General features: G+C 36.5%; 1 protein-coding gene across 2 annotated transcripts in view; it reads right to left on the reverse strand.

Moving 5' to 3' along the window:
* Positions 1 to 9000: 9000 nt before the first annotated feature.
* ANKRD17 (ankyrin repeat domain 17) overlaps positions 9001 to 26848 on the reverse strand; it is a 149521-nt gene continuing 131673 nt past the window's right edge. For both annotated transcript variants that reach the window (XM_081342915.1, XM_081342914.1), the window contains exons 26-34: positions 24946 to 25393; positions 23264 to 23419; positions 21782 to 21931; positions 19601 to 21273; positions 15385 to 15582; positions 14699 to 14950; positions 10956 to 11134; positions 10300 to 10464; positions 9001 to 9584 (exon numbers count right to left, since the gene is read on the reverse strand). In XM_081342915.1, coding sequence (XP_081199041.1) covers positions 9525 to 9584; positions 10300 to 10464; positions 10956 to 11134; positions 14699 to 14950; positions 15385 to 15582; positions 19601 to 21273; positions 21782 to 21931; positions 23264 to 23419; positions 24946 to 25393 — 3281 coding nt within the window. In that variant the 3' untranslated portion in view covers positions 9001 to 9524. The remainder of the gene's footprint in view (positions 9585 to 10299; positions 10465 to 10955; positions 11135 to 14698; positions 14951 to 15384; positions 15583 to 19600; positions 21274 to 21781; positions 21932 to 23263; positions 23420 to 24945; positions 25394 to 26848) is intronic.

Here is a 26848-nt window from a genome sequence, read left to right on the forward strand (position 1 = left end):
CCAAAAATCAAGCTAGGGCTTCCTTTTGGGCTGCGTCTAACCTTTGGGGAAATGCAGTATTAAAGTAATATTTGCTTCTGTCCATTTATTTGGGAGTTTAGCCTCCTCCCACAAAAATTCATTACACACAACTTTCAATGGTACTCTTAGTGTATCTTGTAGGCATTTATACGGTAGCCCATCTAGTCCCAGTGTTTTTCCATTTTTTTTTGTCTTCTTATAGCCTCTGTCAATTCCATCATTGCTATTTTTCCATTTAACATAATTTTAAAGTTTTCTGAGATTTTTGGTAAATTATTTTTTTCCATATGTTGAATCATTTTCTCCCATGAGGTTTCTCATAGTATTCTTATATATATATATATATATATATATATATATATATATATATATATATATATATATATATATATATATATATATATATATATATATATATATATATTTATTTGTTTTCGTAGATTCTCGCGGGTGTCTGTATGTGTAGGTCTAGAGTCTCGGGTTTCTTCCCGCGTTCCTTTCATCTTCAGAAAGTTGTGGCGACGTTTCGACGAAATCCCATCCGTCATCATCAGGCCGGAGTATTCCTTCTGCTGCTTTCAGGAGCAATGCGTGGTCTGTCTGTTCCTTTGCTTCCAACTGCCGGTGGGGCTGTGTTCCGACTGGGTGGAGGCGTGGCTGCTTTCTGATTGGGTGGGGGTGTCCTCAGACTGGGTGGAGGCGTGGTTGTCTTCTGATTGAGTGGAGGCGTGGCTGTCTTCTGATTGGGTGGATGTGTGGTTGTCTTCCGATTGGTTGGAGGCGTGGCTGTCTTCTGATTGGGTGGGGTGTGTTCTGAATGGGTGGGGTTTTTTGTTGTGTCGTAATATCCTGAGTGTTGTGATTTGGTGTCCTGAGGAGTGGGCTGTGTAGTGGCCTCCAGAGCTTTGGCTTGGCTTCGAGTTCGAGGACCCGCCATGCATCTCTGGTATGGGTCAGTCAGGTTCGTGTGTGCGTTCTTCTGCTTGGGTGATAGCACTTTTGCTTGACTTGTTCTGTCTTCTGTGTGGGAGAGTTTTTGTTCTGGGTGTGGATGAGTCTTGTTGGGGCTGGTGGCATTTGGGGTTGTTTGTTGGTTTTTTAAATCCTTGTTTGCTGAAATTCGTTTGTCTATCAATGCTGGTTTCCAAATGGCATGTAGGCGGGAGGTGTCGTCTCGCTTGTTCATACTGTCTGGGTGTTTTTCTATTTCAATGGCTTCTCTGATTATTCTGCTATTGAGATGTTCTATTTTGGCGATTGTTTTTGTACCTTCAAAATTGATGTTGTGTCCCGTAGTGTTTATGTGTTGTACTAGTGAAGATGTGTGATCTTTCTTCTGTACTGAGTTCTTATGTTCTTCTACACGTACCTCTATTCTTCTGTTAGTCTGTCCGATGTATGTTGCTGGACAGGAGGCGCATGGGATTTGGTATATGCCCTGGTTTTCCAGTTCTATTTTGTCTTTGGGATTTCTCAGGATGGTTGATATCTTTCTGGCAGTGTTAAATGCGGTTTTGATGTTATGTTTGCGTAGTACTTTACTGATTTTGTCGGTTGTTCCTTTTATGTAGGGCAAGATGGCTCGTCCGTTGTTCTGTTCTTCTTCTTGGATGTTTTTCTGTTTCGGAGTCCGCTGCTGAATTATATTGGTGATTTTGTTTTTTTGGAACTTGTTTGCTGTCAATATGTCTGTCAGGGTGTGTAGTTCTGTTTGTATATGTGTTTCATCTGCAAGGCGTCTGGTTCTTGTTATTAGTGTTTTGGCTACTGAATTTATTTGTGCTGGGTGATGATGTGATCATCAACGTCGCCACAACTTTCTGAAGATGAAAGGAACGCGGGAAGAAACCCGAGACTCTAGACCTACATATATATATATATATATATATTCCATTTATATCCCGCCCTTCTCCGAAGACTCAGGGCGGCATACGAGCTTAGCAGTAGCCTTCATTCTATGTATATGCCTGCTTATTAGGGCTTTCACACACACCCCAAGCGGCATTATTACAAAGTCAGCTTATTGCCCCCAACAATCTGGGTCCTCATTTTACCTACCTCGGAAGGAGCCTGGTGGGATGCGAACCTGCACTAATTGCAGGCAGCTGGTGTTACTTAAGGAGGCATTAGCCCATTGCTCCACCAAGGCTGACAGTCTTTATCAGATAGCTGAACTCACAAAGTACCTTTTCTCATCCACGAAGATCTTTATTGCTTGCAGGAGGTTTACAGCAAGACAACAGGATGTGGCAGATAATGAAATGGACAGTATTTCAAGATCAAAGACAGTAATGGTCCTACCATGAGAGCAGACCACATGTAATGGTGTCCAGGAAGTGATACAATATTCAAGATTAACAAGAAGGAGGAAATACATCACAAAATGGGAGGGATTGACTGAACAGATTAACATGAACAGAACATATTGTAGTTCCTAAAACGACCACATGATGGTAGCACAATATAATCCCTAAAGGAAAATTAACCATGTAAATCTAACTCACTATAACACAAAATTAACCAACTATGCACTGCATAATACTTTTATAGTTGATGTAACAGCACACTCCCCGTCTGGTATTGTAAAATACCACTATATAATACTATAACGGTAGTTATGCAAATGCAAATAAATATTTATGATTTGCCTTGTTGTCTTGAAGACCGTGCAATGATGCATACAAGCCTTGTCCACTTGGAGAACCGTTCAAAGCCTTGACAGTCCATGATGGCTCTTTGTTCAGATCTGGTGAGAAGGGTCTTGACTTCAGGACGAATCTCTGGATCATTGTCAGGATCTTGAAGATTGAAGACCTCAGCTGTACTTTCTTCTGTATGATCAAGCAGGAACTCAGAACCTGTTAACCATGAAGAATGCAGACAGTGGCCTGGTGGCATGATCTGCAGGATGAAGTTCTGATGGAACATAATGCCATTGTTCAGGCTTTGAGGATTTCCTGATCTTTTCTACACGGTTGCTGACATAGACATAGAAATGTTTTGTCTTGTTGTATATGTAGCCCAAGACAACCTTGCTGTCTGTAGAATGTCTAGCTCACGCAGTATGAAATCTGCAATCTCTACAGCCAGTACAGTCCCACAAAGTTCAAGGAATTGTGTGCTCAGGCTTAGGTGCCAACTTGGCTTTGCCAAATAGAAACCCTACATGGGTCCGATTGAGAGAGTCTCTTACCTTGAGGTAGGCAACAGCTGCTATGGCCTCAGTGGATGTGTCTGAGAAGATGTGAATCTCCTTGGTCTGACTTGCAGCAAGGGAAGCTGGAGTGTAGCAATGTGGTATCCATTTCTACTATTTTTCTATGAAGATTTTGATAAAATTCTTATTATTTGGTTCATATATTACTACCAAAAACATTTGGTTTTGATGTAAAAATATTTCTACTATCACAATTCTTCCTTCATCTGAATAAATCATTTTAGAGTCTATTGTCTCTTGACGTATATAGCTACTTTTTTTTCCTGTTGTGCTGATGCATAATAGTGTTTCCCAATTTTGGGTTATTCCAAAAGTTTGTAGTATTGTTTAATAATAATGATGATGTTGGAAGGGACCTTGGAGGTCATCTAGTCCAACCCCCTGCTCAGGCAGAAAACCCTCAGAGGTGTCAAACTGCCGGCCCATGAGCCGGATGTATCATCTGGAAGCCGCACCCACCCCATTGCCAGCAATGGCAAAACTGTCCCGATACGTTGTGTGATGTCACATGACATAGCAAGTTTGACATGTCTGCCCTACACCATTTCAGACAAATGGCTGTTTTTATATGTGTCTTACAAACAAATTATATCAATATTTAATTTCTGTAATTTTTTTTTAAATGTTTCTTTTTGATGGGGAATTCAGTCCATTTATGTTCACTGAAAAAAAATCCATTTTCTTTCTTCATTTTGTTCACTTATTTTTAGGTTTTGTTGATCTCATGGTCCTCTGTTCTCTTGCTATTCCCTCATCCTCTTGACCTGGCTTCTCTTTCTCTCCTTCTATTTGTATAGTTGTTTCTTCTGTTGTTTCTTCTGTCTGCTTCTGGTCTTTTCTATCCTCGTTTGTGTTGTACTCTTTCATCCAGGAATGCTCTGTTTCTTTCATCAAAGTCTTCTGCCTTCCAAACTGAATCCAATCAATATCTTGTATTGTTTCAGTTGATTAAGATCCCTTCTGGCATTAACCATCTAAAGTTTATTCCTTTAGCAACTAAATTTGTAGTCAAGAAGTGATATTGTCTTCGGGTGTCTTTTATTATCTTAGGGATCTGCTTCAACACAATTTCTTTGCTTTTAGATTGTAATGGTTCATCTCTGATTCTTCTCAGTATCACATCTCTTATTGTTTTCTTTATAAATCTTACATGGACTTCTTTAGGTAATTTGCATTTCCTCGCTTAGCTTGAATTCATTTGAAATATTTGATCCATTTCTATCTCTACTCTTTCTGTTTTAAGAGCCTCTGCCAATAGATTAATAATCACTTCTGATATATCTTCCTCCTTGTTTCAGGTATATTTTGGAATCTTAGGTAGCGTACAGCTTTCTCCATTGCCAAGGCTGCAACTGCTCCCTCTTAAGCTTTGATTTGCTTATTCTAAGCTTTCATTTTATCTATTAATGCCTCCATTTTTTATCAGTTTTATCTGATTTATTCTCCATTTTCTAAATTCTTTGTTCATTTTTAGCAATCATTTGTTGATGGGCATCAAATTGTGCCTTTATATCCAGCATTTGCTCATCTAGCTTATCTAAGTTGTTTTTTGTCTCATGATTTTTCTGTATTGATCCTTGAATTAGCTGTAGTGTGGCTTGCATCTCTTTTTGAGCGCTGTTTGTTTTTCCTCACAATGTTGTTTCAATAGATCCCTAACTTGCTGGGCTGGATGTTCCACCAGAGGGTGCAGAAGAGGTTTTTTTCATAATTTTAGTAAGTCTTGGTGCACTCGTTTTTCAATTGAGTAAGCCTTAGGCTTAGGCTATAATCCAACCGTGAAACAAACCAACTGCTTCAGGCTAATCCAAATGTTTCAGTTAGTTTAAAGATGTAAGCCCTCTATTTCAAATAATTTCTATTTTAGTTATATACAGGGTCAAAAGATATGATTGTAGAAAGTCTTTTCTAGCATAGTCACATAAGATTCTTTTGTTTACACCAGGTGTTGTTTCAAGGTCAAGAGCTTTTCTAGTTCTTTTTAGTATTTTAGTATTGTTCTAATATCTCTTTTCACCATTAGATGTCCTTATTTACTGTATTGTGTATATACAGGTTTAAGCTTTTTTTCCCCTCATAGAAATTAGATAAAAAAGGATTTTCCACACGGTAAGAGTTAACCAAATTTTCTTTAAATCAGTCCCAATTCCATTTTTATATATTCTTTAGTATTCCTTAATTTCATTACCCCATTTATAATTTTTCACCGCTTTTAACTCCCTTCTTCCCAAATCTTCCTGGGGTCTTTGCTTTGAAAATTTTATCAAATCAGGGGATCTCTATTTTCAAGTGCATAAGGAAGAGGAATAAAAGAAACAGTCTCATCCAGTTCTCAGCATGTTGTTGACAATCAGCTGTTCGGCAGCATGCTGCAGGATTCTTCGCCTTTTTCCCGGTTGTCTATGACTTGGGCTGCCTGTGCCAACAGGCAGCCTTTCTTCTGTCCTTTTGAAGAGGTTCCTCAGTTCATTTGGACTGACTGTCTGCTCCAAACTCCCAAGGTTTCCCTTCCTCCTCATCACCTCTCCAGGGCAATTCTTTATAACAAAACTTTGGAAGAATTTATGCTTTGCTGCCTCTCCTATTGACAGTGAGCTATTTTAAATTTTATCAAACTGCCTACAGATGAGTAATAGTAATGGTTATAATGTAGAATCCTTAAAATCATGAAGCTTTATTCATACAACTTAAACATTTTTCATACTCTTAGGAAGGAGCTTTATTCAGACCGTTTGTTCAGGGATCTAAACTAAAGCATGTCTTGATTTCATGCATATCTAGTTGTCTTCCTTCTAATAAATATCTTTGTGTTCTATGTTAGCATTTTGTAAGCATATAGGAAATATATTCCTTCTAATATATTGGATAATTTGATGTGAGATTAAGAGGGTCTGAGTATGGATTAGCTTATGCCAAATTGATTATCAGAATGGGCAGAAGAGCTTCTTCGAGCAGCCTATGGACATGTCAGCATGTGGAGATATGACTAAAATTTCAGATTGTAAAAAATTGATTTAGTTCAATTTTGTGCAGTACAATATTTTTATTATAGCATTCCCACAGGGAGTGTGTCGTTGCAAATTATGAGTTTGACGTGCATATCATGATATCAATATGTATGGAAAGCACAGGAAAAGCACATATTGTACATGAGGCTTCAAGCAGAGAGCAGGTCAGGAGTTTAACTTGGAACTAGACAGCCCACAGTATGTTGGCTAAGGCAGGATATTTCTTTTACTATATATCATAAAGATTTATTATTTTATTTTTAGGTTTCAGTAGAGAAGGAATAAATACATCGCTATTTTGGAAACTGTTCAATCTTGGTGGTGTTACTACATGTGTATGGAATTATGGAGAAGATAAGCCCTCAAATGTTTAAACTGCACAAGTTCAAGAGCTGAGGAAAAGAAATGACCAACAAGAATTGTTGAGAAAAATACTATTTAAAAAATTGTATTTCAAGTGCAACTACTTCTGTATAGTGTTGAAGATTATCAGTAGTATAAGAAAGGAAAGCCCTAGAAAAGGGGCCTGTCCAAAAGTTGAAAAAAAAAGATGTTTAGGATACTTCTATTAAGAAAATTGTGATTATGGTATGAGGTTCTGCAATTCAAAAAGAAAAAAATAAATGTTTTGCTTCTGTATGCAACTATGATTAATCTAATTACACCCATGCTTTGTGGTTTATCCATTACTTATAAAAGTATTTTTGATAACCAGAACTGCACTTCAGATAAGACTAGCATGAAGATCTATGTAAGAATGGTGTAGGATGGCTTTTATATATTTAAAACCCTGTGAATTATACATTGAGCTACCCAGGATTCCATGAATTATTTTATTACTTACGGTAAGTAAATATATACCTACCCATATATATTGCAAATAGTTTGTGGATATATTTCAAAATAAAGACCTAGAAGGTCTCAAAAAAAACCCCCATGTTCCTTGTCTTTATTGGTCGTTTGCATTACATTTGAAATATAAAAAGTGTTCTAAAAATGTTCCTAATACAGACTTCTAGCATTCACCCGCCCAGTATTTCAATTTGACAAGGCTTATTTCATAAACAAGACATGGAGTGTTTCAATCTGTTCTATTAATATTTTGCTTTCAAGTCAACAAAATACAGATTGCTTTAATAAGAAACCACATCCTAGGAAACTTAGCTGAACCTGACAATATATTTTATTGTAATAAATACTAAGCAGCACCTACTCTGCTGAAGGATTATTTTAAAGAAGCAAAATAATCCTAATTAGTTGTAGTAAGCATAAACTAAAGATTGTTGCAAATATTATATAAAATACTTAAATAGCATTATTCCCCCACCCATTAAAGTGCTGAAAATTAGGTTGGTATGTTTTTCTCCTTTCCATCAACAGCTATTTGGATAGACGTTCTTTTTTTTACAACCAATTTCAAATAATTCAATAGGTATAATAAAAAATAATGAAAAGGTTATTTTAAGAGCACCAGTTGAGGGCATGTACACAGACACACTTATTTATTCATGAATATTTTTAACATTTCTAAATGTGCATTAACAAGGTTGCAGGATTCTTTGGGGAAATCGTTTTTTTTGCTGGCTTTACACCTGAAACAAAATTTTAGAATTTACTAAAAACTGAACTAGTCTAGTCTTAATTTCACTTGTGTAAACCTTGTGCTGAACCACCAACACTATTATTTCTGTGGGAGTAAGCCCTACTAAATTCAATGGCACTTACTTCTGAAATGATATGTAGAAGCTTGCAGTGTTCATTCCATATGAGAACTGCTACTGCAACACAGTTCATTTCTCCCAACTATCAAAGAAAAAAGACATTGGCCTCTTTGTATTCTCACGTCATACTTGCCATGAATAGAACTTATAAAATTTAAAAATACATACCACACATTGACGTATCCGTTATTTAGATTTTAGAGGTACCTGAGACAGGTGGTAACAATTATAATTACTTGTCACCATCTGCCACAGGTACTTCAAAAATGTGTTCTAGATTGGAAGAGATTATTTCCCAATTAGTATTCTAATGTTTTCTTTTGTGCCATCTTTTAGCCCAGGGTCTTCAAACTTGGCGCTTTTATGACTTGTGGACTTCAACTCCCAGAATTCTTCAGCCAGCATGGCTAAGGACTTCTGGAAGTTGAAGTCCACAAGTCATAAAAGGGCCAAGTTTGAAGACTCCTGTTTTAGCCAGTGGAAGTAATCCAGCGTCACATTATACATTTTGATATGGAATCTTCCAAATAAACCTAACAAAGATTAATTTCAGAATAGATTATTCCCTTGGCATGATAATTCAGTATCTTCTAAATTTGAGCCATTTCTATCAATAAAGTTCTTAGCAGAAAACAATGGTCAATTCATTCTGACTGAATAAAAAAAAATCCTTGCAAATAACTGATAGAGAATAGAAAACTAAGAAGTATTTTCAAACTAGTTGCAGACAGTAATTTTATTAACCCATCTTTGTAGTAATCTTGTTAGACTCTATATCTTAACATTGAAATGTATTAATAATATTGAAGAGGGGGAGCTTTGGAAGTGCCTAAATATAATGATTAAGTATCTGTATTTATATTGTTGTATTGTTCAAGAAGAATTTTGCATAAATGTCATATTCCATTTAAAAATTAAATTTATAATGCTTAAATACCAAATCTCATTGTATAAACATACTATAAGGTTATGGAAGAAATTAAAAAATAATGTCCATTTTATGTATACTTAAAATTACACAACTAGAAAAGTAATGCTTATTAATATTTTAATGTATGAAGAAAACATCCAGACTGCTGTATATGAAGATACATCTGTCACATTAAAGTTGAGCCTCTATACTGACATATTGGAAAAATTTACCTTCTGCTTAGCCATTTCTGTTATGTAAACAATTGTACATTTATCTGCCATTCTAAAATGTCAGGATCAGGTTTACATAATTTTGCTAAATTTCTTGTATGCCCAGAAGCAGCTTACATTACTAAAAACCAACCAGCCAAAGAACAGCTTCAATAAAAAGTTATGTCCAAAATTAATAATAATCAAGGGTGAAAGAAAATGAAACTAAGAGAGGCTAAGATGAACCACGTAGTGGAAGGCAATGAGCAGTCATAATGTTCACAGAAAAGTGTCAGTATGTTCTTCTGAAAAGCCTACACACTTCAGTCCAATACAATCGAAGAATAATCTGAAAGCTGAGGAGAACTGCTTTTGCCATGTCTAGTTTCCTCTAAGCCAAAAAGAAATCTTCAGGCTATCAAAAGTGATCTGCATTCAACCAAGCTGGTTCATATGCACACTGCTCATATGTGGTGCCCATGTTCCTGTCCAAACCTGGAGAGAAGAGTAGATGTTTTAAGCTATGCAGAGCTTTGTCTCATATTAATTCATTCACACACACACACATTCTCACACACACACACACACTTGTTTAATTCCCATTTGACATATGTAAAATATTATCTCAATTGGTTACTCTTTAAAGTAAAATATAAACATATGGAACATTCTTAGCTCTTCTGATCCATTTCAAGAATCATGTGCATACTACTTGTATATCATTGTGTGAAATGTTGCTATCACTTTTATCTGTTCAACACATTATTCACTATCAATAAGAAATTAACATTTGGGCTATAGTTACTAGATCTCCAAAATCAGGAAGTATCAAATATTAAAATGACAGGGTTTTATGCTCTCAGAGTATCCTATTCCTTTCTCACCTAAATATCCATTCTTCTATGAGCTTTTTATGTACTTACACAAAATGGCCTGATGAAACTCTGCATTATTAGCTCAAACTAAACTGCCTCAATTTTTTAGATTGTTGGTACAATTATATAAATATTATTTGGACAATTTAAGTGCCACATACAAATGTCATCCACAATCTGTCATTGGAATACTATTAACTGTAGGAATTAAGAAAACTAAAAGTAATGCTAATACAGCATTATAGACAAAGAGAATGATAAAACTTCCCTTTTTTCCAATACTGAAAGGGGATATATGTCCATAAATACTTAGTTCAAATACCCTTGACACTTACTGTTTGGGGGCCATTAGTTTCTGCAGAATTTGAAACCATCTTTATCAATGAATTCCAAGTTGGGTCACCAGCATGAGGCCCATTAAATATGGGCCCACCAGTACCATCTGCAATGGGTGCAACAGGAGGAATCATTGCATTCCCGTATACTGAAAAAGGCATGCCCTGTCAAGAACAGAATAATGCATTATTTTATTCATATATCTTCACAAAACTATTGTATTCCTGGTTCTAGATACATGCATATTTTAAGAGAAGTTTGTATTATAAATTATCTTCAATCTAATGTTCTTAATTTATATTACATGTGCTAAAAACATGAGAATTCCTAAGAACGTCTCCCAATTTTGCATCTGAGGCAGTATACAAAACTGTAAAAATAGATATATCCATATATGAGAATGTTTTATAAAATTACTTATTGATATATGTAAGAGGACCAAAATCTAACTCCATAAATAAAGAAGACAAAATATCTAAGAAATATTTAAATAACAAAGTAATTGATATATACTAATTTCTTAGCTATTTAGGATTTTTCTAGACACAATAGGAAACTCAAAAACATCAAGTGAAACTTAAAATTAGTTTATGTTTAAATAGGAAAAACCATTTAAAAAATAAAAACCTGGCCAATCATCTAAATGCTAGGTTACCCCAACTTTAGAGAAGTCCATGTATCCTGCAGGAACATGCTGATGGAATGTACCAGAAGGAGTTACAATTCCTGTGCTGTCTCTCTCCATTGCTTGATGTTGTGAGAATACTCCTGGATCAGACATTGGCCTGTGAATCATATGGTTTCCCATTCCACTTTGACACCAATCTACTTTATCTAGGAAGAAAAAAAGTATAACTATTAATATATTCTTATTTACCTTACTACTAGTATTATCTATGCCGTGATCTAAAAAACTAAAGTAAAAGGCAACTCTGTTCATTTAGTTGCAAACAATATGTCACAGTAAGGTTTAAAAGTTAAGCTTTTATAGCAGGATATAATTAAACAACCATGAGAGGGACCACTGTCAACTATCGCTACATTCTCCATCTCAGATACACCAACAACAGCCAAGTTTCCTACACCTGACTCCATCCCTCTGGGTCCTTCACCTGTGGTAAGCCTAGAAAAAGAGGTGCTAGGTTTAATTCACAGACAAAAATCTAGAACAGCACCAGCACCAGACAGGGTAATTCTTCTTTCTTGAAAGTTTGTGCTGATCAACTGGCCCTCATCTACAACTGCATTAAAATCACTGGAGATGTGTTACGTCCTTTCTTGCTTCAAACACTCTATTATCATCCCAGTGCCAAAGAAGCCCTCCATCAAGGAATGACTATAAACCGATTGCTTTGATATCTGTAGTTATGAAAACCTTTGAAAGGTTAGTGCTGGCCCACCTGAAAAGCATTACGGATCCATTGCTAGACCCTTTGCAATTTGCCTACCGCACAAATAGATTGGTAGATGATGCTATCAGTATGGCACGGCACCAAATCTTACAATATCTTTATATACATATTATTGGTTTTTAAAGTAACAATCTTTGGTGCTTGGTAAACAATGTGTTGTCTGGGTTCATATATTTAACAATGATTAATAGTAATTAATTTCTATAATTCCATAGTTAACACGTTAGATAGCAATACACTTTCTTGATCCTCTCTTCATCCAGTAATATTCTCATTTTACCAGCATTAAGCAAATACAGTTCTTGGTACTATTGATACATACAAAATTAGATATAGATGTTTTTCTAGTGTACAAATAACAATAATATCAGTATATATCATCTTTTCTAACCAGCTTATGTTTCAGTTGTATTTGCAATTAAAGTCTTGTTATTGAATCAATGAAGATTGTTTTTCAAGCTCTTATTTAAATTTAGTTTCCCATCAGTATTCAAAATATTCTTGTCAGTTATGATTTTCCCAATGTAAGTGTAAGTGCCCAGACATTTCATTTGCGTAAGCCATCCCAATATTTTTACATTTTCTATATCATAAAAAAGTGCTATTCTAATTATAAATCATATTCCTCTTACTATAAAATCCATTTATATCCAAAAGGTATCTATTCTTTTAACCATATTCAAACAAATGTTTGGTCATGGAAAACCCAATCTGGTAGGTCAAATCATCTGTTAAGTCTAACTCTAGCCTTCTTCCTTTGCCAAGCCACTTTCCAAGTCAGTGAATTCAAATCACCAAGGAATTTTTTCTGTATTTATATGGATATTGTTTGGAATGGGAGAGACAATTTAGGTGGAGCATTTTTGTGGGGGAATTTCACCCATTTGTATTCATTAAACCACTCCCACTTTCCTTCTCCCTCAAATTCTCTCTTCATTTTTTCTCTCCCAAACTATAGTGATTCTCCTGACAACTCTATAATCCATTTTATCAGATCTTCTTTCTTCTCCTCAGGTATATTTTGAAATCCTGAAAGATAAGGCCTTTTCCATTTCTGGTATTTTCTTTGCCTGTGCCAAAGTATAATTCTCTTCATTTGTAGCCTCCAACTTTTGGTAATTTTCCTCTGGTTTATGTTCTGTTTTCTGACTTGTTTGTTCATTCTTTGTCTTCATTTTCTGAGTTTTTTAATTGTAAGCTTAGATTAAGGATTTGCTCATTTATGTTGTTTAGATTGTTTTTATTCTCATCATGTTTTTTGTGTCTTCTTTATGTGAAAGAATTGTATTTTGAATTGATTGCAGCATAGCATGCATTTCCTCCTGGAAGGAGTTTGCCTTGTCTTGAGGTGTCACTCCTGCAGATCCCTAATATACCCGCCTGGGGACTTCAGATGAGAATGGTTTTCTACCGCCTGAGTGATCATGTCTGGCATGTCAAAAAGTTGCAAAAGGTGATCACATGACCCTGGGACACTGTGACCATCATAAGTAGGAATCAGTTGCCAAGTATCCGACTGTAAATCACGTGGCTGCTGCAACAGTTATAAGTGTAAAAATGATCATAAGTCACTTTTTTGGTGCTGTTGTAACTTCGAATAGTCACTAAGCGAATTGTTGTAAGTCGAGGACTACCTGTACTTTATCACTTTTTTTCTTTTTTTTTGTCAAGTTTTTAACATCTTGCTAGGCGACTGGTGGTATTTTTGATATTGCCATATCCTAAAAGTGGTACAATGGGTGAAAAGGTTGAAAAGCCCTGTTCTAACAAATAAGAAGCAGCAGGTGAAGCTAGGGAAAATAATACAGAATAACCATTCAATTAGCACAGGAGCCCCCCCAAAAAAGACTGCATCTTGAAGGATATCTCTGTTAAAGTACTGAAGTTTGTCACTGGTCTCATTTGAAATGGTGATGAGTCTGCATACAGATAGGAGGTAGAATAATTGGCCCTATAGTGTAGCCAGAACAATCTGAAGCTCTTAAAACTGTAGAGATGATAGCAGATTTTAGGAGCTCTCCTATTCTACCAGTTCTTACAATATTAGGCAACATAGTATCAACAGTAGAGACCTTCAATTTTCTGGGTTCTATAATCTACCAGGACTTGAAATGGACACCTAACATTAGAATCATCATTAAAAGGCACAACAAAGAATATTCTTGTGTCACTTCAGAAAGCTCAGATTGCCCAAGAATCTGCTGATACAGTTCTACAGAGGAATTATTAAGTCTGTCATTTGTACCTCAATAACTGTCTGGTCTGACACAGCAACCAAACAAGACAGGTACAGACTTCAATGGATGGTTAGGACTGCAGAAAAACAATTGCAACCTACCTGCTTTCCAGTAAGGACCTACATACTGCGCATGAACCAGAAAGAGGGCTAGAAACCAGAAAATATCTACAGACCCTCACATCCTGGACATAAACTGTTTCAAATTCTCTCCTCAGAATGCCATTATAGGACATTGCATGCCAAAACCAGACAGAAAGACATGCCATCACTCTGCTAAACACTTAACTCCCACAGCACTCTTTTATGCCTAAAAATATTAGTAGATGTAAGTAGTAAGCTGTATTGTTATTATCCTTATCATCTTCTCATCTTTCTTACCTTCTCATCTTTCCTACTACCTTCTCCCTTTCATAACTTATTATTTATAATTTATTGTATCTTATCTTATCATTTGATTATATTTTATGATTTCTGATCTATGACATCACTTTGTTGTTAGTACGTACACTGAAAGCTTATGCATTAAGAGACAAATTCCTTGTGTGTCCAATCACACTTGGCCAATAAAGAATTCTGTTCTATTCCAATAAACCTGTAATGGCATTAATCAGGTATTTAATATGGAGAAACCAGAAAATTAGCACTAGTATTTCTGAGAGAGGCATCTATTTTAACATTTAAGTTATTCATTTCTACATTTTGTTTTGACAATACATTACTGGAAGATGTGCAGAGGGCAATACATACCACCTTGATTTCCTCCTAGTCCTTCAAAAGACCATATGCCACTATGACCAACTGGAGCAGTTAAGTTACTCCCTAAAACAGCAGGCGTAGATGTTCCTGTTTGCCTAATACGTGCAGAACGCTCAGTTCCAATTGGAACAGGAACTTTCCTGTCTTGAGACACACTGCTGGGCTTTTCTGACCCAATGGAAACAGCTGAAGGGGTTGGAGATGGTGCTCTTACTCCAGCAGTCATTGGTTGAGCAGATGGCTCTACAAGCAAATACATAGGAAGAGTGAATTTGCTGTGAATATTTTAAGACAACACCCTTTCTTCTCAATACTTGCTTTTATCCCGGACTCAAAGAATAACATGACTTAAAACATTAAATAACAGTTGCAAACAGATAAAATTCTGATACCAGAGGCTTGATATAATTCTGAAGTAACAGCTTGTAACTTTTATAATGTATGCCGTAGGGCAAATATAAAAAGAAGTAATCACTGGAGAGACTTGTGTCACTAGAGCAGTTTTTCAAACTCTGCAATCATGATTCTAGAACTCAGCTTATCCGAATAAAATAACTTAAATATTTCTTGGATTGTTACTAAAACTGAACTGCAGCTAATATCCTAATAGAGTATTCTACTCCTCTCTAAGTTAAGGAACTTGATTATGCTATTAAAGAAGGCAACAAAACCCTCACCATTTGATGCAGAGGAACATGGAGGCAATAAGTTGAGTGGAGAAAAATGCTGTCTATTAAAATTAGCAGCTGTTGGTGCTCCACCAAGAGCAGTTCCTGATGCGTATACTTGGCCACTTGAAAGATTTGAGGCAAAGTTACCCAAATGTGCAGAAGGAGGTGTAACAGAACCATAAGATGAATCCAAACCAACAATACCTGTAAAATTATGTGCAAAACATCACTTGCTAAGAAGAACAATGGTGCATGAATGCTGATATTGGAAAAAACGTAATTTGTGTATACAATAATGTTAATAATACTAATATTCTGCGTTATGATTTTTTTTACTTTGATATATACCAAATCAGTTTATCCACTTATATCAAGAAGATAACCATATAATCTTTCTACTTACATATTAAAATATGTCACTAATCAACAAAACAATCAGATTTCACTTTCTAAAACGTCTAAGCAAACATACCTTTGCTTTGCAAATGGTGAATCATGGAACAGAACAGTGTTAATTTAGTTGTTAAAGAGTGTCAAAATGTTCATGGCTGACCTTAATGTATTCTCTACTCTTACTCCCTTGCAGCTAACCACTTATGTAGAGTCATACATAAGTTCATTTATGATAATTTCATCAACAAGAGTTACTGAAATGAATAATCAAGTTCCATTATGATCTCAAAAACTTCCATCCCATCAATCTCACTTTGATTTAACTACAGAACAAGTTCCCTTTTTTGATAGAGCTCTTTTTGGCAGATGGGTGACTATACAAATTTGCCAAACAAACAAACACATACACATAAAATTTGGTGAAACTACACAATGAACAAATAAACTGCAGGCTTCCAGCTTCCATCCAGAACAGACCATCACATCTATCATATATAACCAGGCTTTACAATATAATCATGTATCTTCTGACCCATTATACAGAGATACTCAGCTAATGGAATTAAACCAGACATCAGGAGATAGAACTACCCTCCTTACAAGATCAACACACTAATTAATACAACCAGATCAATTCTGAGGGTGGAACAACTAAAAGCAGACTATCAAGACAGAACAACAGACTACTATTGGCTGCCACTTATAGCTCACAGCTTACCATAATGTGCAATTGCACACCATCTTCTCAAGCACCATCAGCTTTGCGAGGTAATCCAGACAAGAAGCATGCTCAGAAGTACTAGCTCTACCTTTACAGAATCTTGTATTAACAGAATCTTGCAAATCTGAAAGTACATCTCTCTCCTGTTGCCTTTATAGTCCACAAAATTAAAGTGGGTCCCATCTGAGTTTGTCACACCCCCATTTGTTTTGAGGGTTCAGCTGCCACTTCTCTGACCACTGTTTAGTCTATGGCTTTTCTCCAGTCTCCCAAAGTCATTGCCATATACTATTCGGCACCATGTTGCATATCCATCTCGAATACAGACAACCACCCAAACTGAAATGATAATAATAAACAAGAAACAACAGGAGAATGATGTAACATGGGACCTAGATTCTGCATCAAACTAAGGTATCTGCTTTGCCCCTAAAATTATACCAACACATTCCAGATCCAACAACTACATACACAAGATTAGAGGCTCCTAATCTTAAAAAAATACCTTTAATTAAAGATAATAAATACTCAATAGTGGAGGAACCATAAACCTCTAGTTTTCAGTTTTGTTAACCAAAGGTTGAGTTATAAACCTCAGTATCATTCATATAATGATGATGCCTACTCCTATACTAGAAGATGACTTCACTCAACAGCCTCATATAGATGTTAAACAGAATGAGTGGCAATCCATCAACCAGGCGCTTCAGGCTCGACCTCTTCACCTGACATGGTGAAAGGAGAACTACTGCAGCACAGTCTATCATTTTCAATTCCATAGTTGGTTGAGAAAGTTAAAGATGATGGTATCAAAGGCTGCTGAGAAATCAAGAACCAGGATGGCTCTACTACTGCCATACTGGCTCTGCCCAAATAATCAGCGCAATCAATGCCATCTCTGTACCACACCCTAGCCTGAAACTGGTTTAAATGGGTCCAGATCATCTGCTTTTTTTGAGGTCATTGGAAGCTGCAACTGTGCCACCTTCTCAGTTGCTTTTCTTAAAAATGGAAGTTGGAGACGTAGGTGTAAATTGTCCAGAACTGCTGGGATTGGTAATGGTTTCTTGAGGTGATGGTGCACTATTGCCCCCTTTAAAGCAAACGGAACCACTTCCTCCCTCAAGGATGATTTCACTGCCAACTAGAAAGGATACAAATCTAACAAACTAGTATCTAGATTAACAACAACCCTGTGAACTTCCTTAATAGTCAAAGGATCAAACCCTTTCCAGTTAATAGGACAGGACAAGACCGTGCCTCAATCAACTTAAATGCACATGCACAGTTCAAATCTAATTCAGTATGAATTAGTGATTTTATTTATAGGGTATCTAGTACATTCCTAAAATAGACTTGTAGATGTTCACATGGGCTTTTCCTCTCCAGCAACTGTCACTTTAAACAGAGCTACTAGTCAGGTTCGCCTAGTGTGCCAGTTGCACCACTTTTTGGACCGAGATGCCCTATGCACGGTTACCCACGCCTTTGTCACTTCTCACCTGGATTACTGCAATGCTCTTTACATGGGGCTGCCCTTGAAGAGCACCCGGAGGCTTCAACTGGTGCAAAATGCGGCCACACGGGTGCTTATGGGAGTATCTCGGTACTCCCATGTTACACCACTCCTGTGCAAGCTGCATTGGCTTCCAGTTACCCTCCGAGTGCGATTCAAGGTGCTGGTAATAAGCTTTAAAGCCCTACATGGCTTAGGTCCGGGGTACTTGCGAGACCACCTGCTGCCATTATCAACCTCCCATCACCCGGTTTGCTCCCACAGAGTCGGCCTCCTCAGGGTGCTGTCGGCCAGGCAATGCTGGATGGCGACCCCCAGGGGGAGAGCCTTCTCTGTGGGCGCGCCGACCCTCTGGAATGAACTACCACCAGAGCTGTGGACGGCCCCTGACCTTCGGTCCTTCCGCCGTGACCTGAAGACCTGGTTGTTCCAACAAGCGGGCCTGGACTGACTACGGTTTTTAATTAGGCTCTTTACTGGGTTAAATTGTCTTGTATTTATTGCATCTATTGTTTAATTCTTTTTTAAATTTTTTACTTTATGTTTTTTAATTTTTATGGTTGTGAGCCGCCCTGAGTCCTCAGGGAGAAGGGCGGCATATAAATTTAATAAAATAAAGTCAAAATCAAATCAAATCAGTTATCTGGAGATGCAATAAGAGCAGAAGTGTAGTTATTTCTACCAATCTTATCGCCACAATGTAATCTTTAATGTTAGCTGACAAATGGGAATAGTCAGAAACACTCTTCATTTTTTTGCCCCAATGGCTGTCTTATCATCTGTTCTGTTATTTCATTTCCCAGAACTCCTTGGAAAACCAGGGTGACCCCTGAGATCAATACATAGGAAAAACCACAAAGAATCAACCACATATAAGATCCTTGACAGGTAGAGCTAATGTCTCAGTCAAATGGCCTACTAAATCCCGAGGAAAAACCTCAGGTTCCCTCTGAATCCATCAGGGTCATTAGTTCCCTGGGATGGACTGATCTATTGGTTCAAACAAGATCAATCTATATTATCAATAATGCTTTGCCAATATCACTAAGGTTTTTCCCCCCTCAAATTCCCTGTACAGTTTGTGAGATCTCACAATGTTTCAAACTGTATTTTTCATAAATATAATTATAATTATTATATCTTTTACTGATTTTCCCTATATTTGAAGTAATAGCACATTTACAAATTGAAATTTATTAAATACATAAGCTTTAGATAAAACGATTTACAATATTATTCATGTATTTTGGCTGTTAAAAACAGCATGACTGTTGGGTGAAATCTTTCTGGGGAAGTAAACATATTCAAGAAATATAACTTAGTGATAAATAATAATTCACTTTTTTAAGATTAGCAGATTTTAAGATGAGTAAACAGATAAAACCCTTTTGCAGTTATATTTATCTCATGCTCCATTTTATAGCTAAACCTTCTAAAAATGAGTTTGCTTATTTGCATGCACAGCTAGAATATGATCCCATTATTCAGCAGAAAGATAAGATTTTACACCAATCAGTCTGCAGTCCAATAATAAAAACATTAGAGTAATACTGCACATACGAAATGAGGAAAGAGGTGGATCTCATATTTACCTGAGGGACTTGGAGCTGATCTCTGCAGTGGAGGTCTAAAACCTGGGGCTTTGGAAGTATCTAACTGATGTAATGGATCTGAATTTGACAGAAATGAAGACTTTCCAGACAAAATAGATTCTGGCATTGTCTGAGATGACAAGACAGAACCACCCCAGAATGCATGAGCTGAGGGAGGGTTATTCTCAAATAGTGTGCTAAATGGTCCAAATGGTAAAGCAGCACTGAAATTGGCAGCCATGGATTTATTTGTGGGAAGGACTGAATTTTGAGAAACACTCTGAGTAGTTAAGGAAGGAACTTGCACTGAAGAAGGAACACTGTGGGGTCTTTTTATGTGGCTGATATTAAGGACTGGAACTGTAGAATTCTGAAGAGGAGCTGAATTCTTGTGTACAGGATTGGTTCTATGAGAAGGTAGCCTAATAGAGGCATTTTCTATTTTAGTTGGAGCAGAAGACTGAATTGATCCTACTGATGCCTGAGGCAAAAGATAGTTTGCTGGAGAGTTCACTGAAGCATTAGCAGGAGTAACTATTGGGGCAGAAGAACTCACTGCAGTTAAATTTGGAGGTACAACCATACGAGGATCTTGTATTGGAACCTGAGGCTGTAAAGGTGGTCTTGTTTCTTGAGAAAGGGGCCCAAGAGACTGTGGCTGACCCAGATGCTCTGAAGGAATGCCAACAGAACTATTATTTGACTGCCTATTATTGGCCAAATTTACCATTTCCACAGCTGGTGAACTACCTACTTCCTGGTCAGATGATAACACCCTTTTGCTTGGAGAATTTCTTGTACATTCTGAAGGACTATTTCTAGAAATCTTTGCTGACTGGGCTGGTGGTGAAGGGGAGGAAGTGGATGAAACTGGGTATTGCTCTTTGGCTGTAGGAAAAGGATATATGGCATTTGTTGGTATTGTGCTGTTGTTGCTTGCTGTGGTTGAAACTGTTGTGGTAGTGCTGGATGGTTTCACCACAGTGACAAATAGTTGCTTTCTCACTGAGGGAGAACTGGGGCTGCCATTTGCAGAAGAAACAGAAACAGGCACGGTAGACACCGCTGAGCTTGTGGTAGCTGTTGAACAAGAAGTAGTCAAGGAACCCACAGAATTCACTTGACAACCACTGCTGTTTTGATTGTTATGGCGAGGCACGGTGTGAGACTTAGGTGAGTTAATTGCTCTTGCAGGGCTCAGAGGTCTAACAGGGAAAGGACCCCAAGTGGACTGAGCTGGTGGGAAAGTTCCTCCAAAATGGGTCATGGGCAACCTTGGTGGGCGAATCTGTTGGAATGTCTGAGCAGCAAGCAATGCATGTGCAAATTGGGGAGGAGGATAGGCTAATGGTAGAGAAACTGGAAATCCAGGTCTAACATTGTTCATGGGATTCTTCACTGATTTATGGGTACATGCTGATGAAATTGCAGGCACAGAGACTGCTGTAGCAATCTGAGATGATGACGATGATACTGCTACAGTGGTGACTTTGTTCCCAGCTACAGAATTCTGAACTGTTGTAGTGGTGGCATGTGATGATGCTCCTGTTTTGGGATAGGCTGCAGAATTTTTTAAACGATTCTTTGGAATGAGCTCATCAATTTCTTTATCTGGATCTTTAATCAGAGCATTTATAAGTTGTGTTGCTTGTCGTGTTGATTCTGTGCCTCCCCTGTAACAGATGCATGAGGAGATTTTTTTTAAAAAAATAAGATATTTAAGGAAATGAAATTTAATTATTTATGGCAACGTTTATGTTATGATTTCCCCCTCTAATTGTGAACTCAAAGAATGCAACCAGGTTTGAATAAATAAAAAAAAATCATTTACAAATAAAATTATGCTCAGATAAATCCTAGATACACTGAAGTGCAATACAGAAAAAAGTGCTCAATCTCAGAAAAACGCAGGGAAAAATAAAAAGCCAAAATTAAGGAAAAACTTAAATGAGGGAATGAAATGTGCTCCCTGAATCTCTCATATCTTACAGGAAAGCACAGCTATCTATCTAACTAAAAATTCTTGGCAGGAGGTTTCCAATAAGAAGATAAGAATGCACTGTAATATTTTTGGCTGAAATCTGTCCCTTAACAAGGGCCCATCTGAGGCATTTAATAACTAAGTACAGAAATAAGACCAAGTAAATTATTAGAAATGAAATAAGTAGTGCCTGGATTTACCTTATTGTTATGATTCTGTCTCCTGTTTTATCTTTCTGTTTATCAATATCTATGTGTGCTCCTGTAAATTCTCTGATAGCATTGATGTTACAACCACCTCTTCCAATTACTCTGGAAATAACAGTTGATGGAACAGAAACCTTCTTTGATCTAAGAAAAAATGAACAGGAAAATCAAAAATAACAGCAAACTTAAGATACTATAAAGCAGGATTATGTTTTGTTTTTCCAAAAACTGTACACTCTGACATGAAAGCTATGCCATAAAATTACTGATGTTTTAAATCAAAGATGATTACTCAGAAAGTTGGAGAGGCATTTTTACACTAAGAAATTTCTTGTCAGCTCCTAAATGCAAAGATATACCATTCTACTCCCTTAATACTGAGAATCTGTTTAATGAGAAATTACTTGAATAGCTATTCACTATTTCCTTACTGAGTCAGCAACATTGTGCTAAATGCAGAAAAGGAATAAGGAACACCCAAAAAATTAAAGGCATGATATAAGAAACGCAAACTGAAACAGAGCAAAAAGTAATTTATTTAACCCTAACTCTTTGCATTCATGTTTCTCCTAACACCCAAATTCTCATTTCCATATAACAGTGCTCCTATATGAAATTATTTTGCTGCTTTCAACAATCATTTCTTGCAATATGTCATACATAACTTACCACTGTATCATCTACCAGCTTTAAAATATGTCACAAATTGTCTAGCTATTTACCCGGTTTTCTTAAATATTCTATCAAGGTACATAGGTTCATCTACATTCCACTTGCTCTAGTTTTTCACCATTTATGAATAGTTTGGAAATATTTAGTCCAATCTACAAGACAAACAGCTACTTTGCTCTTTGGTATATTAATTTTCAATTCTAGGCTCTTCATTATATCACATAATCTAACATTCACTGCAAATCATTTAGGTCATCAGCTAAGGTTAAGGTTACCAGACTGCTCACTTTGGGGGTATTTAATCGAATGTCACAAGTGTAATCAAAGGTCAATTTTATTCTAGGCCTTGTCATGTTATTTTATGCAATTTAGGATCTTTCATTAAGAGGCAACCTTGCAAGCCAATATACTATTACGAGCATCTCATCAACTAGGAAGTATATGCAGGGCATGTCATATATTCAGGAAGTTTATTACATATTGATAAAATCTATATGCCATTTTTCATCATTAAAACAATACAAAAGTGTTAACAAACTTCAAATTAAATGAAGTAGTAAATTATTTTATTAGATATTTTAGATATGAAAGTGATGTAATCTGAAAGAGAAAGTGTTATCACAGAACAGATATATGTGGATATATTTTACAGCAATCCTTTTGAGAAACTGTTAAATTAGGAATGCAACTATTATATACTCACTATATAATATTGATTGGCAGGATTAAGCAAGGTTAAAATATAGTTTCCAAAGCAGACAGGAAGAAAAATGGAAATTTGCTATAATATAAAATTTAGCTTGCCTTCTTACAACTTCTTTCCATCCTTCTTCTCTCTTCTGACCACGTTTAGGACTAGCTAAGCTGATTTTTCCATTAGGAGAAGAAAGAGGTGATGGACAAGACTTTGTGCAAGTAGATAAGGAATTAGCAGGTGCTTCCCCAATAACCTCTGATAACCTTTCAAGTAAAATGGGAGTAAGACACAGGAGAGGAAGAAATACCTGTGTTAACATAATCTCTACAATATAAATATTAAAACAAATAATACAAGAGAATAAAATATTCTACTGATAACCTACTGATATCCAGAGGTCTGCTCTAATTATGTTGGGATCCAACCCTTTAAATCTATGACATATTAAAATGACTGATTTTCAGTTACAAAACACATATTTATTTATTTTATTTTATTTATTTTAATTCCATTTATATCCCGCCCTTCTCCGAAGACTCAGGGCGGCTTACAAGTTTAGCAGTAGCCTTCATTCTATGTATATGCCTGCTTATTAGGGCTTTCACACACACACCCAAGTGGCATTATTACAAAGTCAGCTTAATTGCCCCCAACAATCTGGGTCCTCATTTTACAGCAGTTAAAACATATGATACTTAATCATTTGTATACCTCAAATATATAGAAAAATACAACAAATGAATATTACGGCTATGCCAAAGCAACCTGCATCACATGATAGAAACCTTTAGTTTTTCTGTTTAATGCTTCTTACAAATTGAAATATGCTTTGCACTCAAGAATCAAAACAAATCCAATAAATTCCATTTAATGAGATGCACAATTTATATACCACTAAGCCTCTCGTTGTGTTTATCCCAAAATCAATGGGAAAGGCAGGAGTTGGAAGACATTCCTCCTCCCACTGCTTATTTGCCACCTATGGTCATATCTATTTAGATAACCAAACACTTACTATCAAAATTCAGTGGCCACTATAATTATTTTTCCAGTTACGACATATTCTTTTATATATTCTAAATAGTGTTCATTCTGATCATGTCACACTACACTACCTTTCTCTCAAAGATAGTCCAACAGGTCACACTGTCTAGTCTACTTTTAGAATTAAGCTACTGTTAGAAAATGTTCTCCAAGACAGAAGGTTCCTCTCAGAAATCCTGAAATGGATACGTGTATGAAATAAAAGCTAGAATCCAAATATTGCTTTAACCTACTTGTAACCTGGCCTCTAATTATTACACTAATTTTTATTTCTATGTGCACAAAGGGGGCTTTTCTGAAATAGAACTTTGAGCACTTTGTAATGCTTTTTATATCTTTAATTATGTTTCTTTTACATTAACTGACCATTTGTTCAAGGAAGATCAATTCCCTAACTATCCCTCCTTTGTTAGTGAACGCACTAAGACAGTCTCTTTGTGAGCTGTTTGAACCTCTCTCACAGATGTCCTAATAGCTTGTCTGAAACCTCACTGAAGGTTGAAATGTCATCTGGCTCTTGTTTGCCAAGTTTCTTCTTTCTAGGATTCTGAGAATTCACTTACACTACCCTTAAATAGTTTATTTGGCAGAAAGGCAGCAGAAACATTTTAATAAACACTGCACATTATTAATTAATAAAGGAGCAGAAGGAAAAGAAAATACAAGCCAACAAAAAAAATCAGAGTGGTTAGAGCACTATTAAGATTTATCCGTTGTTTTGGCAATAAAACCCACAGAACCTTACTTGAGTGGAGATTTGCTAGACATTGGTTTTCGCTCTTCTTTTGAGAATGTAACAAGCACTGCTGGCTGCTTCTTGCTGTTCTGATCTTTATTGACTGCTGTGGGTGAATTGCTATCACTTTTGTGGCTGTTATTACTATTGCTGCTTTCATCACTACAGCTGGAAATCCTCATGTTGTCACTGTCACCACTTTCGCTTGTACTGCTGCTTTTCGATTCACCATTTATTTTCTCTGGTTGAGAATATGAGATTGGAAGCTGATCATCAAATATTATCTGAACCGTATCTTGGCTGATTTTACTTTTTCTGCTTTTTCTCTTAGAGTTGCTTGTAGTTACATTATTACTTCTTTTCCCATGGGAACCTGCCAAAGCTGTCCATGTTGCAGATATACCTATAGTGGTGGTTGTGGTAGCACTGGGGGGTTCTGTTGGGACTCCTGGGTCTTCTAATTGACAAACAAAAGAACATGATTGAAGCCCAAGCATTCCTGACGTATTTAAGATAGTATTTGATCCACATATTTCTATGCAAATCATTTTATGGAGATCTTAGATCCATTATAATGTCATGATTCCTAATACCTATTTATTAATAAATAGGTTGATGTGTGAACATATAAATAAGAGTTCCACCTCTAAAAGCTGAGGATTTGATCACAAATCTAATTTACAAATTTCAGAGAAAAGAACAACTGAATTTAGAGAGGTAATGGACAAGCTTCCTTCATAGTATTTTACAAAAAGTCCTATTTAACAAAAAAAAAACAAAAGTCCATGAGAATTTTAAAAATGTACTTAAATTATCAATCAAATTTTTAGATATCATTAATGTTAATCTCAAGGACAATTCCAAAAATTGAATACCAGTTCTTTGCAAAAATCACTTTGATCTTTTCAACTGATTAAAAATGGAAACGTATACAATTTATAATTTATAAACACAAACTTAAAAGTAACAGAGTAAGAATATACGTTTACATAAAATTTCTATTAATTTATAGTATGGAATTTGCTTTAATTGAATAGTTTTATTAATTAATAATATTGATGTAATTTAATGAAGATGATAGGATTTAATTATGATTTAAAATAAGCAATTTATTACTTAACTGATGCTTAAGAGTAGACGTCAAATGTTTTGAAAGGAATAAAAGACGATAACTGTAATACTATAGTTACCACCTTCTTCCTTTATACAGGCCACTAAATCCTCTTCTTCATCCTCTAAAGCAGGGGTGTCAAACTGCCAGCCCACGGGCTGGATGCGTCATGCCAAAACCATGCCCACCCCATTGCCGGCAATGGGGGAAAAGTCACAATACGTCGCAACACGTCACGAGACATTGTGAATTTGACACCCCTGCTCTAAAGCCTTTAAGCCTCAACAGCTAAAGTGCCTATAAGCACTGTAGCCTGTGAAGACTCCTGCAGATGGCATTCACTGGACTATGGCAAAAATGATGGGAAACTGACAAATCTCATAAAGTTTGCAAGATTTTGGGATAGAAAAATAAAAACCTATGGAATTTGATGAACTCCTGGCTGTTTCAAACTAACTTTATGTGGCAACCATACCAGACAACTTCAACAATAGTCTTATAATTACCCCATGAGTAGTGCTGACTGCTCTTTAGAAGGCCAGATCCTGAAGTTGAAACTCAAATACTTTGGCCACCTAATGAGAAGGAAGGACTCACTGGAGAAGAGCCTAATGCTGGGAAAGGTTGAGGGCAAGAGAAGAAGGGGACGACAGAGAATGAGGTGGCTGGATGGAGTCACTAAAGCAATAGGCGTGAGCTTAAATGGACTCCAGAAGATGGTAGAGGACAGGAAGGCCTGAAGGAATGTTGTCCATGGGGCCGCGATGGGTCGGACACGACTTCGCAACTAACAATAAGAAC

The sequence above is a fragment of the Vipera berus genome (genome assembly GCF_964194415.1).
Source record: "Vipera berus genome assembly, chromosome: Z".
In the NCBI taxonomy this organism is placed as follows: domain Eukaryota; kingdom Metazoa; phylum Chordata; class Lepidosauria; order Squamata; family Viperidae; genus Vipera; species Vipera berus.